The following is an 18,430-nucleotide window of genomic DNA, read 5'->3' as shown; positions in this document are numbered from 1 at the left end:
AACTACTTAAAACAAATACAGCCAACCTAGGAATGCTACATATTCTGTGCACCTGGACTCATATTGTGTCTATATTCTAATTTTCTCAAAGATCAAGGTACTTACACCAGAATGAATTAAATATCAGAAATAGATTACTTAATCATCTACCTATGTATTATCCACAAACTGAAACCAAAGCAAACAAAATAAAAATCCCAAAAAAGTTTCCAAATTCTAACTCCAAAACAATCTTTGGCAAGATATTTGCTTTAAACACTAATGCTAACTTTTTCTTCTTTTGTAGATACAATGGCTGGGAAAGTTAACTTTTTAATAAAGTTATAGAGACAGAAGAAATAAGAGTGTAGACTGGTTGAAAAAAGTTTATATAGTAACTATGTTTGCTATAAACTCTCAAGCACTTAGATAAGCGTGAAAGCTGAAAATATATGAAAGGCAAAAAAATAGTTGAGCAGAAAAAAATGATGAGAAAGCATTAGATGAGAACAGCAGCCAAGAACACCTAGCTTAAAAAGCAGTAATATTAAAATATTCAAAAATCATACACACCAGAATATTCCCCTAGGTAAGCAGCCCAAGAAAAAAATGAGTGAGAATCTCAATTAGATTGTTTTCAGAAAGCAAGAACTAAACTCATTTACTTTAAAAGAGAAGAAACAAAGAAATTGACAAGATGTAGAGAAACCATTAACTAAACACAATGAAGTGTAAATATTTATAAAAAGGAAAAAAATTGAAATGTGTTCTACAGGAAAAACAAATCCTATAATACAGTTTCTAAAGTTTACATTTGCCATGAAGTCAGTAGACAAGACAGATATTCTGCAAACTGGAGGGTATACAGGACATTTTTGAAAAGACACAAAGTCCTCAGTGGGCTTAGAAAATTCACTGTATGATCCATATATTATCCTACTCGGCTTGCATGTCTTCAGGTGCATGAATATACTGCTACTGGGTCCTCGCCATCACCTAAATGTGACTCAGGCTGTTCCACTATAATATGTTGTGAATTTCCCTGTACTGTACTTTTATTGGTCTTCTTGCATCGATGACACAACAGCAACAACATTTTAAAATTATAGTTAAAAGATTAACTGGCAATGTACAGAGTCTACTCTTAAGGGAAAAGACTACAAAAAGTCACGAGGATACCAAATGGAAACACATGATGGTGCCTCTGAGTATGCATGAGACCCGGATGAAGTAGAAATAAAGCCTTTCTGAGATGGCAAAAATAAATAAATAAAGTTTACATTAAATGTACACATTCCCAATGAAGAGTTACCTTAATATATGGTGTATAAATTGAATATATAACCAATAGGATTAGCTAAAATTTCATTTTGAAATGATCAATAAAAATTCTTTATAAGAAAAACATAACTTAAAGTGGCCTCATTTCTATTCAAGACTTAAATGAAGCACAAATTTAGGTCCAATAAATTTGAAAACTTTACTTATTAAAAACAAGCAAAAAAACCCAAACTGCCTGGCCGTTTTTAAAATCATAGAAGTTTTATTTGGATTTTAACACTGATTCTCAAGCTAGGTCCACAGATGAGCTTCAGAGTTATATGGTAATTCCTTGAGAAAATGCACAATTTTACCTAGTTCTATACGTGTATTTTTCCAAAGGTGCACTGCTCTCTTACAAATTCTCCTGTAAAGAATTTTTAATCCCAAAAGGAGAAGAATCACCGATTTTGAGGTGAAACAAAACCGTCAGAACTATTTAGCAATCCCATTCACTCAGCTGCTATGTGCTAAAGATGCAACCGTGAACAAAGACACAGTTGTCTCAGCCACATTGAACTTATAGTCTGTCCAGGGAGACAGGTACCTAAAAAATAACAGTAAAGTATGAAAAGTGGTATAATAAAATGCAGTGCCATGGGAATACATTTCAGGGAAAACTAAGGGGATCAAGGCAGAATTCCTGGAGGATGTATCACTTAAGGCAAGAAAAAAAATATATATATACACACACATATACATATGTATGTATGTATACACACACACATTTAGGAGAGGGAACAAACAAGCCTTGGTGATGCGCTGTGAGGGAAACTGAGAGGTGCAGGATAGAGAGCTATTCATTCACTGAAACAGTGCCTGTTGGTCCAAGAACAGCCTTGGGGGACAGAACAATAAAGATGACAAACTGAGCTTTATACATGTCAAATGTAAAGCCCTCCAGGTCATCTTAGGGGTGTCTAGTATGCAATTAGGAAATAATAGTCTTGGGCTCTAGAAAAAGATTTGGGATGGAGATAAAAACTTGGGAATAATTAGCCATGAAAACCAAGAAACAATGAGAACAAATATGATTTCTCAAAGTATCAGACCTAGGACAGGAGCGCTGATATCTGAAAGATGAGGAAAGGAAGCAGATCCTGTTAAGATGACTGAAAAGGTAGAGTCAGAGACTGGAAAGGACATAGGCAAGCTGATATCACAGAAACCCAGCAAAGAGAGTTTTAAATAAGAAAGTTGAGGGATGAGACACCAATCAAGATAAAGGACAAATTGTTGAGATTCTTTTAAATTAGTAAAATCAGAAAAAGGTTGTGCTGGCATGATGGTGCATGCCTGTAGTCCCACCTACTTGGGAGGCTACAGGCAAGAGGATTCCTTGAGCCTAGGAGTTCCAGGACAGTCTATACAACATAGTGAGATCTCGCCTCAAAAAAAGGGTAATCTTAAGTACTGAGTCCATATATAATGATTGAAATTTGTTATCACTGAATTACACAGAAGAGAAGCCAAGGACTTTTTTTTTTTTTTTTTTTTTGAGACAGAGTTTTGCTCTGTCACTCAGGCTGGAGTGCAGTGGTACAATCTCAGCTCTCCGCAACCTCCACCTCCCAGGTTCAAGCAATTCTCCTGCCTCGGCCTCCCAAGTAGCTGGGATTACAGGTGCACACCACGATGCCCGGCTAATTTTTGTAGTTTTAGTAGAGATGGGGTTTCACCATGTTGGCCAGGCTGGTCTCGAACTCCTGACCTCAGATGATCCGCCCACCTCAGTCTCCCAAAGAGCTAGGATTATAGGCATGAGCCACGGTGCCCAGCCAGGATCATTTTTATTTACCATCTTTGACCAAAAGTATTCATAAGTAACTAAACTTACAGTAATATATTAAAATATTCTAATCTGGACTATTCTAGAGGTAAATGTATCAACATCTACAAAATGGAAAAGATAGTTGGTAGTCTGTTTCTTATCTTTAAAGTGGCAAAGAAACCAAAGCATCAGGATATTACTTTTATTTGATTTAAAAGACCACAGATATTTCTAAGCACTATGGGGCTTCTAAATGCTTCATAAGAAAAGAAAGTTTGAGGCCACCAACCTTAAATATTTTGTCACTCATTATTGCATTATGAGGTAACACAGTGTACAAATTATATTCAGAAGTACTTCATTCTTGTTAATACAAACAGGCAGCATAAAGGAATTTTGTGGGGTGATGTATATCGATTCTGGTGATGAATTTTACTGCACTGAATATACATTTTTAAGTTCTTCTAACATTTTTTTCATCTGCTCCTCAATTTTGCCAGGGAGTTAGTTTTTTAAACCAATTATGTCTTAAAAGAAACTTTTCAGGTATAATTTGATGTTAACTAAAATTAAAACATAAAAGTAAATATAAAAATGGAGTATTCCTTAAGAATTAAACTTTCAGGCTGGACGCGGTGGTTCATGCCTGTAATCCCAGCACTTTGGGAGGCCGAGACAGGCGAATCACGAGGTCAGGAGTTTGAGACCAGCCTGGCCAATACAGTGAAACCCCGTCTCTACTAAAAAGACAAAAATTAGTCAGGCATGGTGGTGTTGAGCCAAGATCGCGCCACTGCACTCCAGCCTGGGCAACAGAATGAGAGTCTGTCTTAAAAAAAAAAAAAAAAAAAAGAATTAAAACTTTCTTAGCCCTCCATAAGAAACACAATTCATTCAATTTCTTCCAAAGTTTTACTTAAACTTTAATGGTGACAGTCCCTTTCTGTCTAACTGTATGTACTTAAAATACTTTCAATCTCTCTTACTAGATATTTGTTTATTTTTATGAGACAGGGTCTGGCTCTGTCACCCACGCTGGAATGCAGTGGTGCAACCCATGTTTACTGCAACCTCTGCCTCCCGGGTTCAAGTCATCCTCACACCTCAGCCTCCCAAGTAGCTGGAACTACTGGCATACTCCACCATGTCTGGCTAATTTTGGTATTTTTTGCCATGTTGCCCAGGCTGGTCTCGAACTCCTGAGCTCAAGTGATCCACTTGCCTTGGCCTCCCAAAGTGTTGGGATTACAGGCATGAGCCACTACAACTGGCCTAGATAGACATTTAGATAGAACTTGTGTTTTCCTTCAAAAACACTTTACAATGTCAAGGACATAACTGGGAATCAATAAATTTAACATAAAATAATGCAAGCAATGTCACTCCACCCCAAAGTCATAACAATTAACAAACGAAACCTTTTGAGAACAGTGTAGTCTGCACTATAATTATACCAATAGATACAATATTTTTTAGCTTAGTATCTCCAAAGGTATATATTTTTAATTCCATATAGTTTTTAATTTCTATAGGGTCTTAAGTTATAAGGAAGGTATACCAAAACTGATTCATATGAGCCAGAATCCTGCACTGAAAGGAACTTTAGAGATCATCCAGGGCAGGGGTTGGCAAACTCTTTCTATAAAGGGCCAGACAGTAAATATTTTAGGCTTTAGGTTTTGGTTGCCTATTCAACACTGCTGTTGGTAGGCAAAGGCAACCACAGACAATAAGTAAATGGTGGTGGCTGTGTTCCAATAAAACTTTATTTAAACACGCACACAAGAGATCAGCTGGATTTGGTTGGAGGTAAGCTGCAGTTTGCCAGATTCCTGAACTAGGGTCCAGCTCCTTCATTTTACACACAAGGAAATTAAGGTCCAAAAAGGTTAAGCCACTTGGCAAAGGTCAGTAGGCAAATAGTCTAAGAGCCAAATGCAATATTCTTTTCAAACCATGTATTCTTCTAGAACACAAACTTTAAAATGATTATATTTACCATAGAGCTACAACATAATATACTCTGTGAAAGCTTAGAAAAATCAAGTGTTATAATTTCTTATTTAAAGTCAACAGCATATAATGAAATTTAGGTAAGCCGGGAAATAACTAGCCATCAATCCATACATACACACACACACACGCACGCAAACACACACACACACACATACACACCATGTTCTTATGTGTAGCAGGAGTTCAATAAATTGTGTTGTATGAATTCAAAATATGAGTTTAAATGCAATTCAGTTTTAAGCATACCCATAAGCAAAGGTGCTTTCATTTAAAACTTTCATGATCACAAAGAATATGTTCCCAATAACTACCTAAAAGGGCAATAACCCTGTGCCACTGAGCAGTTGGGGACATTTTAAAGGACTTTTCAATTAAATCATTTAAAAAATCAATTTTAAAAACAGTATGATACTTCTTCAGATGAGCTATCATACCTAGTAAATCTGCTCCTTCATCCACATCTCCTATTAGGCCTGAGCCAGCTGAAGACAGTTCTTCAAAGAGAGATTCTGTATTGCGATCAAAAGCTTTGTTCTCTATGCCTTTGGTGGGAGTGCTATGCAACAAGAACAACAAAACCAAATCAACAAATGACAAAGACTTTTTAGACGCTGTAAAATGAATACAATAGGCTAAGCTACATAGGACTTTCTTACCTATAATTTATGTTTACTAGAAAATATAATTTAAAAAGATTTCTCAAAGGCTTCCTAAGAAATTCTCACTAAGCTCCATGGAAATAGCTGGTGAAGAAATTATAGAATGTTTTTCTTGTATGATCCCAGTAAACACAAGCAGTAACGGCAGCTCCTCTGCTCTATACCAAGTTCTGGTCTAAGTGCTTCCCAAAGATTACCTATGTCACAAGAAGGCAATTATGTGTGTAAAAGATGGTTTCTCATAGTGGCAAAAATTGAAATGAGCTAAATGACCGTTAACAGGGGACAGATGAGGTAAGTTATACACATATAAAGTTAAAATTTTTACCTTTAAGGTTAAAAACATAAATAGAGCTTTATAAACTAAAGAAACCCATTATACAAAGGTTTTCTTTTTTAATCAAGTTGCAAAACAGTGTATATACTATATGCCCTATTTTGCAGGGGTATATAGGGGAATGGGGAAGTGTATACGTTTGTGCCTGAATACTATTATTAATAGAAAAAACTCTGTAGACCATTTCCAGTTAAACATGGTAGAGAGAACATAGTCATTTATCATCTAATAACTCAGAAACTCAACTAAAATGAAAGTTAAGAAATTAAAAAGGTATACATCCAAAAGGACAAAGAGAATAGAAAAAGAAACTAAAGCAGATGAAATGTGAACAAAATTCTGTAAGATGGAAAACAGATGGGCAAACAGTAGAAAGTGATTCACTAGACCAGAGAAGGCTGAAACCTAAGCCACTGGGGTTTAGGGAGGAGGTCAATATGTTGCCAGAACCCCTGAAAGGCCTAGGACTTGAAGGTACCAGCAACCACAGGGAGGGCATGTAGGGAGGAACACGAAACAGAAGGACAGGATAAAAAAAACTGTGCAAGAGGCAGTACTGGACCTAGATACAATCCTCCAGAACAGTGAGACCTCCCTTCTCTTGGCACAGCTCCGTAACAATGGAAGCCAAGTTTAAATGTTATAGGCAGGAAAGTGGAGAATCAGCATTATTTACTTAAGTATGAATAAAACAGCCACAGAGTACCAGATGTTTAAAGAAGGCCTCTATTATAAAAGAAAGGGCCCAAAACAAAGAGGATGTGACAGAGACACTAAGAGCAAAAAAAGACAATGCACGCAGCAGCGACAACAAAAAAACAAAGCACTTAATTTTCTTCAGAATAAATGTTGCATTCGTAAAATAGCAAGATGGTGTAAGAAGTACCAACCAAGAAAAAAAACTTAGAAAAAAAAAGAAAGAGGGTTTAAAAGAAAATCTGCCAGCAATTAGTACAAAATAAAAGAGACAGGAAAGAGGGGAGAAAATAAATTATGACAGTCATTCCAGGATGTTCAATACATAGCTAATAGGTGTTCCAGAATGAGAGCAGAAGAAACAGTAAGAAGAAAGAGAGAGAATTTCTCAGAACTGGAAGATCGGAATGTTCAGATGAAAACAGTTAATTCATATAAGAAGATACAAAAAAGACCCCTACACCAAGCACAGCATCATTAATTTTTTAAAAATCAAGAAAGTAACAATCTTAAAAGATTTCAGAGAGTATATAAAAATGAGCAAGAACTCAAATAACACCCCCCTGAACTCAACATGAAAATGAAGTAATGTCTTTGCAATTCTGATGGAAAAAAAACTCCCAACCTATAGTTCTTTATCTAGCCAAACTATCAAGTATGTCTTCTTATGAAATTTGTAACATTCAAGTTCATAGTGCTCAAAAAAAAAAATTTACTTGTCATGCACCCTTTGCCTGGAAACCTAGTAAGGATACGTTCTGTCAAAACAAAGGCATAAATCAACAAGCAGGATGATGTGGCATCCAGGAAACAAAAGATACAACAGAGGAAAAAGGTGAAAAGAATTCCAGGGATGATAGTGAGGGCATATTCCAGAACCAGAGCAACTATGACAGTAGTCTCAATTGGAGAATGGGAATAGAAGACCGCAGGAGAGTGAGCCCTAAAAAACAGACAGGTTTTGTGTTTGGTCATATTAGGGACTTTTACATTTATGAATTTCATAGTGTCTGCCAATGATTTAGTAAAAGGAACACAGAAACATAAGGAAAAGAAACAAAATAACCCAAGGCTTTATTAATTTCAGAAGAACAAAAAGTTGTAAAGGAAATGAAATGGGCCGGGTGCGGTGGCTCACGCCTGTAATCTCAGCACTGGGAGGCCAAGGTGGGGGATCATGAGGTCCGGAGTTCGAGACCAGCCTTACCAACATGGTGAAACCCCATCTCTACTCAAAATACAAAAATTAGCCGGGTGTGGTGGTGCCTGCCTGTAATCCCAGTTAGGGGGCTGAGGCAGGAGAATTGCTTGAACCTGACAGGCAGAGGTTGCAGGGAGCCGAGATCGCACCACTGCACTCCAGCCTGGGCAACAGAGCAAGACGCCATCTCGGAGGAGGGAGAAAAAAAAGAAATGAAATGTAATTATACTATATTCTGTGGCTAAGTAGAATTACAGATTAATTTTATATAGTCATACTGATATAAATAATGAACATTAACGGAATTTGAAATATAATAATATTAGGAGGATGAAAAGATGGTGCTTTAGGCATTATATCCTCATCTACTATAGAAAGCCAACAGTTAACATCACAGCCTTTTTCAACCAGGGTTCCTTATTTGATCTACAGAATACAGAAAACGATTTAAGTATTTTCTCCATTCTCCCAAGGAAAGTACATGCCTAGAGTCCTATTCTAGACGCACAGGAGCATAGCTAATTCATTATATACAAGAGATGCCTTAGGACATTAGGACTGCATTTTCTCACAGAATCTCAGCTGAAAAAGGGAGGGATGAAGGAGGGGCAGGATGAGCATGTCATTTTAGATACCTGAAGACAAACAGCATAAGAGAGAGCTATGAAGTGATAGAGTCATGCACCCTTTACCGACAAAGCTAGTAAGGATAAGCTCTGTCAAAACAAAGGCATAAATCAAGAAGCAGGGTGATGCAGGATCCAGGAAAAAGAGTGGCGACAGAATGAGAACCTGTCTGAGAGAGTGAGAGAGAGAGAGAGTGAGAGAGAGAGAGAGAGAGAGAGAGAGACAGAGGGTTCTGGATTTGAATCCCAGGTCCACCTCTTGCTAGCACCTCTGGTAATCTGGGACAAGCTACTTGAACAAGTTCTAAGTCTCTTTATTTATAAAATAAGCATAAAAAGTCTACCTCATAAGGTTGTAATTAGGATCAAATTATATAAAATCATGATGAAAACAGTACTAGTTAACATTTACTGAATGGGGCATTTTGCAATGATTTATCACATATTGATTCATTTAATCTTTATAACCATCTGAGGCATTAACACAACACTGTTTTATAGATGAGAAAACATACCTAGGATTCAAATCCAAGACAGGATTTGAACCCACGCAGTTTTACTCTAGAGTCTGTGCTTTTAACCGCTATAGCATACTGCACAATGCTTAACAGAGATCAATAAATGGCTTTATTTTTATAGACATTAATTAATTAAAGGATAAACTTTATGGAAAAAATGAAAAGAAAGGCAGTAGCTCCTGTCTGACATTCTTGAGCATCAATGAATTTTGGATAATCCTGATTAAGATGACATCTAATCTCCCAGCTTTGGGAGGCTGAGGCAGGCAGATCACTTGTGCTCAGGAGTTCAAGACCAGCCTGGCCAACGTGGTAAAACCCCGTCTCTACTAAAAATACAAAAAGTAGCCCAGTGGGGTGTTGCACGCCTGTAGTCTCAGCTACCTGGGAGGCTGAGATGGGAGAGTTGCCTGAACTCCGGGGAGGGGGTGGGGGTGGGGCAGTGAAAGTTGCAGTGAGCCAAGATAGCACCATTGCATCCAGCCTAAGTGACAGAGCGAGACTCCATCTCACAAAAAAAAAAAAAAAAGGTGATATCTAACCATTTTCTTCCTACCACTAAACAGCTTTCCCATGTAAAATGATACTAAAATGAGACTAATTTCTTCCAATAATGAGATCATTACAGTTCTCAAGATGGAAGTACATTCTCTCTTCCTGATCTGGGGGAAGGTACAAAAGTTTATTCAAACATTTTTGTTTGATTTTTTAAATTACATTTATTTAGCATATGTACACATAAAAAAGAAATCACCTTCTGAACCCACCCAGCAGGAAACGTGCACAAACTCAAAGTAAGTGCTAGGGGGAGGGGCCCTGGCCCCAAGTTAGTGGCTGGGACAATGCAATCCTGTGAGTAAGCCCCAGTCAGGAGGGGGCTGGACTGAAGTGTCCGGCAGGCTGGAGTCCCCTGCTGCTGGCCCTAAAATAAGCATGCTCCATAGCCAAAGGTCTGTTTCATGCCCTCAAAGTAGCACTGCTGCCAGCCCTGCCATGTCCACTCTGTTACTTCCTTCACTCCTGCTTCTTGGTTTCCTCAAGTTACAGAAAGTATGGGATATGTCTTGGCTGTCTTTTTTTCCCCTAGTTTGAATGCGTCCCCTATAAAATTCAGCTGTTGCCAATGTGATAGTATTAAGATGGGGCCTTCAAGAGGTGATTAGGCCATAAGGGCTTCTCCCTTATAAATAGGATTGGGATCCTTATAAAATAATGAGGCTTTATCCAGTGTTCAGGGCTCACTTGTCCTCCTGCTATGTGAGGACATAGAGGTCCTCCCCTCCAGAGGATGCAGCAACAAGGCACCAACTTGAAAGCAAAGAGCAGCCCTCACCAGACACCTGACCCTGCCAGCACCTTGATCTTGGCCTTCCTAGCCTCCAGAACTGTGAGAAAATTAATTTCTGTTCCTTATAAATTGTCCAGGTGCAGTAGCTCACGTCTGTAATCCCAGCACTTTGGGAGGCTGAGGCAGGCTGATCACTCAGGAGTTCGAGACCAGCCTGGGCAACATGACAAAACTCCGTCTCTACTAAAAATACAAAAAAAAAAAAAAGAATTAGCTGGGCGTGGTGGTGGGTGCCTATAATCCCAGCTACTTGGGAGACTGAGGTAGAAGAATCCCTTGAACCTGGGAGACAGAGGTTGCAGTGAGCTGAGATCACACCACTGCACTCCAGCCTGCGCAACAGAACAAGACTCCGTCTCAAAAAAAATAAACAAGGATGGGCGTGGTAGCTCACGCCTGTAATCCCAGCACTTTGGGAGGCTGAGGCGGGTGGATCACCTGAGGTCAGGAGTTCGAGACCAGCCTGACCAACATGGAGAAACCCTATCTCTACTAAAAATACAAAATAAGCCAGGCGTGGTGGCACATGCCTGTAATCCCAGCTACTAGAGAGGCTGAGGCAGGAGAATCACTTGAACCTGAGAGGCGGAGGTTGCAGTGAGCTGAGATCACGCCATTGCACTCCAGCCTGGGCAACAGGCTCAAAATAAACAAACAAACAAACAAATAAATAAATATATAAATTACCCACTCTGGTATTTTGCTATAGTAGTACAAAATAGACTAAGACACCATCCTTCCTGCTCATACACCTAATTCATGATCCTACAAAGATAACATTTAACAAAAAATTTAAACCATGTACAGTGTCCAGTTTCAAGAATAGGAATTAGAATATAACACTAACATTTATTCAACAAAATATCTGAATCCATTTTGTCCAGTCAGAGACTGGAGAACAGCATTCATGGGAGTTGGGGGTGGGGAGGTGGAATATGTCTTCATCTGACATTTATGTTACCTTGAACCTTTATATCCACTGAGATCTTTGTCCATATCCAGCTCAGGAGTAGATTCAATGATTGCTTGAACTTCTGACTTCTCTTCATTTTCAGCAGAGCCTTAAAAAAGGACATGATGAAATAAACAATACATATATTACACAGTACCCCAATATAAAAATCCTGTTGTTTTTACAGTTGTAAAGGTATCATTTGAACATTTTTTAAAAATGTACAAGACTAGGTTTTAGGAAATACAGCATTATACAATATATCATATATTCAGTTAACAGTTCATATAAAAAACTAATAAGCAACCAGAGACAGTTTTCCTTTGTGTTTTGTGGAACACAGAGTGCAAGGTATCTAAGGCCCTGCTTTCATTCTTATTTAAAAGATGGAAGTTAAAGAAACTAAAGACAAAGACTAAACTAAGACAGCGGACAGAAAAGAACTGTCCTCCTGTCTTTTAGGCTCTGTGACCTCCTGGCCCCCAACTCCTGGCCCCAATAGTTTCTCTCCAAGACTAATCAAACATTACCTCTTTTAAGCACTGAATACAATTAAGTACAGTCTTATCTCAGTATCCATGGGGGATTGGTTCCAGAACCCACCACAATACCAAAATCTATGGATGTTCAGGTCCCTTATATAAAATGGCATTGTATTTGCATATAACTTATCAATATCCTCCCATATACTTTAAATCATCTCTAGATTACTTACAATACCTAATACAATGTAAATGCTATGGAAATAATTGTCATACTGTACTGTTCAGGTGATAGTAAGAAGAAAGTATGTACATATTTAGTACAGGTACAGCTATCATTTTTTTTTTTTCAAATATTTTCAATCTACAGATGCAGAATCACAGATACAGAGGGCCAACTACATCCGCCTATTTTATAAATACAAAGCAGGCAACACCCGTAAAGATATATTTTCTCATACCCACATTATCTGGGTTTACTGAATACTTTCCTAGTAAGTAAAGAACTAGGGTCACTCACCAGTAGATACATTTCTAGTTTCTTGGGCTACCTGTACTTCAATGTGTTTGCTTATCTCTGATTTATTTGGCACATCTGTAACCTTCACAAATCCTTCATTTTCTTCCTTTAAGGGAGTATCAGTAGGAATTGTTGCCACATCTGAATTAGCTGTTGATGCTGGAGTGGTAGCTTTAGATCCGCCTTGGCTAACATCAGAAAGCTCATCCTACAAATAAAAATAATTTAAAATAAAATTTTAAATGACGAATTTACTCTAAACCACATTAAATGGGTTAAGAAATAAATCTACCAAAGAAAGTTCTATTATTTTGTGTTTTTTTTTTTTTCCAAAATAAAGGCAATAAAGAGCCACTGATTACCAATAAGTACTCTCTCTAGACCCTCCGCAAATAATAGGGAAATATTTAAGTAAATTGTATTTTTTCAGATGAGATTTTTCTAAACAGAAAATTTGAAAATAGAAGAATTATTAGCAATAAAACTATACATTAATGTCAACATCATTCTTAATGGCAATTGCAATATTGTACAATCACTTGGTAATAAAGACCTACTTTAGAACATTTAGAACATATGGTCTGTAATAGCTGCTGTAAAACAGAAGTAGAATAAGCAAATTCTTAATCTCGGGGTATCTTTGTAAAGTGTAGTATTAAAATATCCTGCATCTAAAGCATGTGAAGTGCTTAAAGTGCTTGTTAAAATGCGGTGGCTCACACCTGTAATACCAGCACTGCGGGAGGCCGAGGCGGGCGGATCATGAGGTCAGGAGTTTGAGACAGCCTGGCCAACACGGGTGAAACCCCGTCTCTACTAAAAATACAAAAATTAGCCAGGCGTGGTGGCAGGCACTTGTAATCCCAGCTACTTGGGAGGCTGAGGCAGGAGAATCGCTTGAATCCGGGAGGCAGAGGTTGCAGTGAGCCAAGATCACGCCACTGCACTCCCATCTCAGCGACAGAGCTAGACTCCATCTCAAAAAAAAAAAAAAAAAGCAGGGGGAGGGGGCAGATTCCAGCCATGCACATGCCTGTAATTCCAGCTGAGGTGGGAGGTTGCCTTAAGCCCAACAAGACCCTATCTTTTTGAAAAAAAAGAAAAGAGGAGGGAGTAGAGAGGAGTAGACAGAGTCTAAGTCCAACTCTAGACTTAATGCACCGAACTTTGGGCAGTGAGAATAGGTCATCTATATTTTAACAAGCAATCCAGATGAGTTACATACTCACTGAAATTTGATTACTATTATAGGATCTACAGATAGGTTTCAAGAGGTATATGCAAATTGAAATTGTATGCAAAAATTTGTGTACAATGTATTTTTCTGGGAATAGAATTATAGCTTTTATCAGATATTCAAAGGGGTTTGCAGCTCCAAAATAATTATAAACAACTGTCCAGTGGCTATCAAGAATGAAGCAGTTCTTTTGGAGCACCCAGGTTTTAAGAAAAGAGAAACTGACAAAAAGTTTACAGCCACCACCACTAATTATGATAATAATAATAATAATAATAGGCCGGGTGCAGTGGCTCATATCTGTAATCCCAGCACTTTGGAAGGCCGAGGCAGGCAGATCTCCTGAGGTCAGGAGTTCAAGACCAGCCTGACCAACATGGAGAAACCCTGTCTCTACTAAAAATACAAAAAATTAGTCGGGCGTGGCAGCACATGCCTGCAATTTCAGCTACTCGGGAGACTGAGGTGGGAGAACTGCCTGAACCCAGGAGGTAGAGGATGCGGTGAGCCCAGATCGCACCATTGTACTCCAGCCTGGGCAACAAGAGCAAAACTCTGTCTCAAAAACAATAAAATAATAATAATAATAATAAGGATTAGGGTAAATTAAGTGAATTTATCATTCACTAAATGTATGACCTTCGGTAAGTTATGTATCCTTTCTAAACCTTTGTTTTATAATCTGTACAATAGAGATAATAGTATCTACTTCTTAAGATTCTTATTAAGTTATTCTACATTATGGCTTAGCAATGTATTTCACACAGACTAAGAATTTAAAATATTAACTATTATAATAGTAACTATTCGTACAATTATAAATACATAATTATATTTTTTATAATTTATATTTATAATATTTTAATTATAAATTATATATTTTATATATATAATTCCCTTAAGGGAGTATCAGTAGGAATTATTGCCACATCGATTTAGCTATTGATGCTGAAGTGGTAGCTTTAGATCCACCCTGGCTAACATCAGAAAGCTCAACCTACAAATAAAAGTAATTTAGAAGAAATTTTAATCGAGTAATTTATTCTAAAGTACTTTAAAAATGGGTTAAGAAATAAACTTGTCTGGAGAAAGTTATAATTTTTTTAAAAGGTAATAAAGAGTCACCGATTATCAATAAATAATCTCTCTAGCTCCTCTGCAAATAACTGGGAAATATTTAAGTAAATCGTATTTTTCCAGACATACACGAGATTTTTCTCTTTTTTTCTAAGACAGAGCCTCACTCTGTCACCCAGGCTGGAGTGCAGTGGCATAATCTCAGCTCACTGCAACCTCCACCTCCCAGGCTCAAGCCATTCTCATGCCTCAGTCCCCTGAGCACCTATGATTACAGGCGTGTCTCACCATGCCCCACTAATTTTTTGTATTTTTGGTAGAGATGGGGTTTTGCCACACTGCCTAGGCTGGTCTCAAACACCTGGCCTCAAGTGATCCGCTGGCCTCGGCCTCCCAAAGTGCTTGGATTACAGGCGTGAGCCATTGTGCCTGGCCGATTTTTCTAAATGGCAAATTTGAAAATAAGATATGAAAGGCATTAGCAGCCAGGCTTGGTGGCTCATGCCTAAAATCCCAACACTTTGGGAGGCCCAGGCAGGCAGATCACCTGAGGTCAGGAGTTCGAGACCAGCCTGGCCAACATGGCGAAACCTCATATCTACTAAAAATACGAAAATTAGGCCTGGTGGCAGGTGTCTGTAATCCCAGCTACCGGGGAGGCAGAGGTTGCAGTGAGCCAAGATCGCGCCACTGCACTCCAGCCTAGGGAATAGAGCGAGACTCTCTCCAAAAAAGGAAAAGCATTAGCAATAAAATTACACACTGATGTCAACATCATTTTAATGGCAGTTGCAATACTGTATCACTATTAATTACAGTATATTGTACATATTAATTATAATATATTGTACAATATATTTGACACAATATAACATAAAAATAAAATAGTATACCCATGTTTAAGAGTACAATACTTCGGCCAGGTGTGGTGGCTCACGCCTGTAATCCCAGCACTTTGGGAGGCCGAGGCAGACAGATCACCTGAGGTCAGGAGTTCGAGACCAGCCTGGCCAACATGGAGAAACCCCTTCTCTACTAAACATACAAAAATTAGCTGGGCCTGGTGGCACACGTCTGTAATCCCAGCTATTGGGGAGGCTGAGGCAGGAGAATCACTTGAACCCAGGAGGCAGAGATCACAGTGAGCCAAGATCGCACCATTGCACTCCAGCCTGGGTGACAAGAGTAAGACTCCATCTCAAAAAAAAAAAAAAAAAAAAGAGTACTTCTTACTTGCATACTTCAGGCATGCCTGTAATCCCAGCTACTCTGGAGGCTGAGGCACAAGAAGTGCTTGAATGGCCTGGGCAACACAGCAAGATCCCACCACATAAAACAGTAATAATGTATTGTACATTTAAAATTTTTAGAAGGTAGATCTCATATTAAATATTCTTACTACAACACAATAAAAAAGGCTGAGGCAGGAGAATCACTTGAACCCGTGAGGCAGAGGTTTCAGTGAGCTGAGATCGCACCACTGAACTCCAGTTTGGGCGACAGAGCGAGACTTCATCTCAAAGAAAAAAAAAAAAAAATTAGCCAGGTGCAGTGGCTCACACCTGTAATCCCAGCACTTTGGGAGGCCAAAGACAGGTGGATTAGTTGAGGTCAGGAGTTCCAGACCAGCTTGGCCAACACGTGGAAGCCCTGTCTCTACTAAAAATAAAAAAATTAGCCAGGCATGGTGACACATGCCAGTAATCCCAGGTACTTGGGAGGTTGAGAGGCAGGAGAATCACTTGAATCCAGGAGGCAGAGGTTGCAGTGAGTCAAGATTGCGCCACTGTACTCCAGCCTGACAAAAGGGCAAGACTCCATCTCAAAAAAAAAAAAAAAAAAAGCTAACTATTTTCTTTAACTGGTAACTGGCACCCAATATAAAAGTATCTGATAGAAACCTACTAATTCCAGCAAATTCATTTGTTTGGAGTTGAGTCAAAAAGACTGACAGTATTAAAAAAAAAAAAAACAAAAAACTGACAGTATTTAATACCTCTGGAGCCAAAGAGGCTGATAGTGCAAACAAGTACAAGTCCCTCTGAGCACCATTTGCATTGTCTTTGCTTTGATATATACTCTATTAAAAAATAAGTAGTATTTGGCTGTGCATGGTCGGCTCATGCCCGTAATCCCAGCACTTTGAGAGGTTGAGGTGGGCATATCACCTGAGCCCACGAGTTTGAGAACAGCCTGGGAAACCTGGTGAAACACTGTCTCTCCTAAAAATGCCAAAAATTAGCCCAGCATGGTGGTGCACGCCTGTAGTCCCAGCTATGAGGAAGGCTAAGGCATAAGAATTGCTTGAATCCAGGAGGCAGAGGCTGTAGTGAACTGAGATTGAGCCCATGTTATCATGTACATGAATTCCCATTCTTTAAAGGTTTCAAATGTAACACACACTAAAAAATATAAAATAAACAGTTTGTATTTCTGATAAACAGTGTTGATGAAAACACTTAAAACCCATTAAGACTACGGATTCAGAAAGCCCTAGAGAATACTGAGTTCATCTATACGAGCAAGTGATATGCCTTTGAAACTGTGTCAAAAATAAATAATTTGAGGTCAATCTTGGAATTGTCATTTACCTCTTAAATACAGAGAAATTATTTCTTCTTCCTCCTTATTATTCCAGTCTCCCACTCCCCACAAAAGGCAGGTTATTTTCACCTTAGAAAAAATTGTACTTAGTAATTTAAAAGTTCACAACATAAAAAGTATGGCAAAGGCTCACTTTCCAAATTCACTTGTGGATCCGGGGGCATGCAATAAAATAACCAGGAGACAGTCTAGATATCATGGGGTGAAAAGAAAAAAACAAAAAGAAAGAAAATAACCAGGAGAGAGCTGAACCTAAAACAGGAAAGGGGCCTGATACCTCAGCAATCCCAAGGTTTCAGGCTACAAGGAAGTGGTTAATCAGGATCTACTTAGAAGAAAATTATGTTTTAAATTTATCCTAGGCTATCCAAATAACATGAGATTTGCTTATACGTAACTTACTTCCCTTTTATATTTACCATATAAAAATATTTTACACTCTTTAAAATAGCTCACTGTGTGGGCCATACTTCTGACAACTAGATCCCAGAGATACAGCATGAGAGCTGAGAAGGGAAAAGCTCTGATTTTAGGGAGTGAGCCATTTTCTTTTTCTTTTCTTTTCTTTTTTTTTTGAGATGGAGTTTCGCTCGTTGCCCAGGCTGTAGTGCAATGGCACAATCTCGACTCACCACAACCTCTGCCTCCTGGGTTCAAGTGATTCTCCTGCTTCAGCCTCCCGAGTAGCTGGGATTACAGGCACGCACCACTACGCCCAGCTAATTTTGTATTTTTAATAGAGACAGGGTTTCTCCATGTTGGTCAGGCTGGTCTCGAACTCCCGACCTCAGGTGATCCACCTTCCTCAGCCTCCCAAAGTGCTGGGTTTACAGATGTGAGCCACTGCGCCCAGCCGGGAAACCATTTTTGAAAGAGGCCTTTCTTCTTGGTATCTCGGGCAGTGGTGACATAAACTTTCTAAGATTAGCAGAAAAGCACTTAGATGGGAAATCGGACACAGCATTTGGCCAGTGGTACAATATTCTTGTATTATACCTCACTAACTGCCTCCAACTAAAGATAGAATGAGGCTAAGCACAGTGGCTCATGTGTGTAATCACAGCCCTTTGGTAGGCCAAGGGATCAC

The 18,430-nt window shown here is 38.7% G+C and overlaps 1 protein-coding gene across 9 annotated transcripts in view; it reads right to left on the bottom strand.

Annotated features, from left to right (window-relative positions):
* SPAG9 (sperm associated antigen 9) overlaps positions 1 to 18,430 on the bottom strand; it is a 163,073-nt gene that overhangs the window by 47,535 nt on the left and 97,108 nt on the right. For all 9 annotated transcript variants that reach the window (XM_073004939.1, XM_008011451.3, XM_008011452.3 and 6 more), the window contains 3 exons: positions 12,426 to 12,633; positions 11,433 to 11,532; positions 5,521 to 5,642 (listed from right to left, as the gene is read on the bottom strand). In XM_073004939.1, the coding sequence (XP_072861040.1) occupies positions 5,521 to 5,642; positions 11,433 to 11,532; positions 12,426 to 12,633 (430 nt within the window). The remainder of the gene's footprint in view (positions 1 to 5,520; positions 5,643 to 11,432; positions 11,533 to 12,425; positions 12,634 to 18,430) is intronic.

The sequence above is a fragment of the Chlorocebus sabaeus genome, chromosome 16 (genome assembly GCF_047675955.1).
Source record: "Chlorocebus sabaeus isolate Y175 chromosome 16, mChlSab1.0.hap1, whole genome shotgun sequence".
NCBI classification, from domain to species: domain Eukaryota; kingdom Metazoa; phylum Chordata; class Mammalia; order Primates; family Cercopithecidae; genus Chlorocebus; species Chlorocebus sabaeus.
Note: the sequence above shows the minus strand (reverse complement) of the source record. Positions and strands in the feature narration are given on the sequence as shown.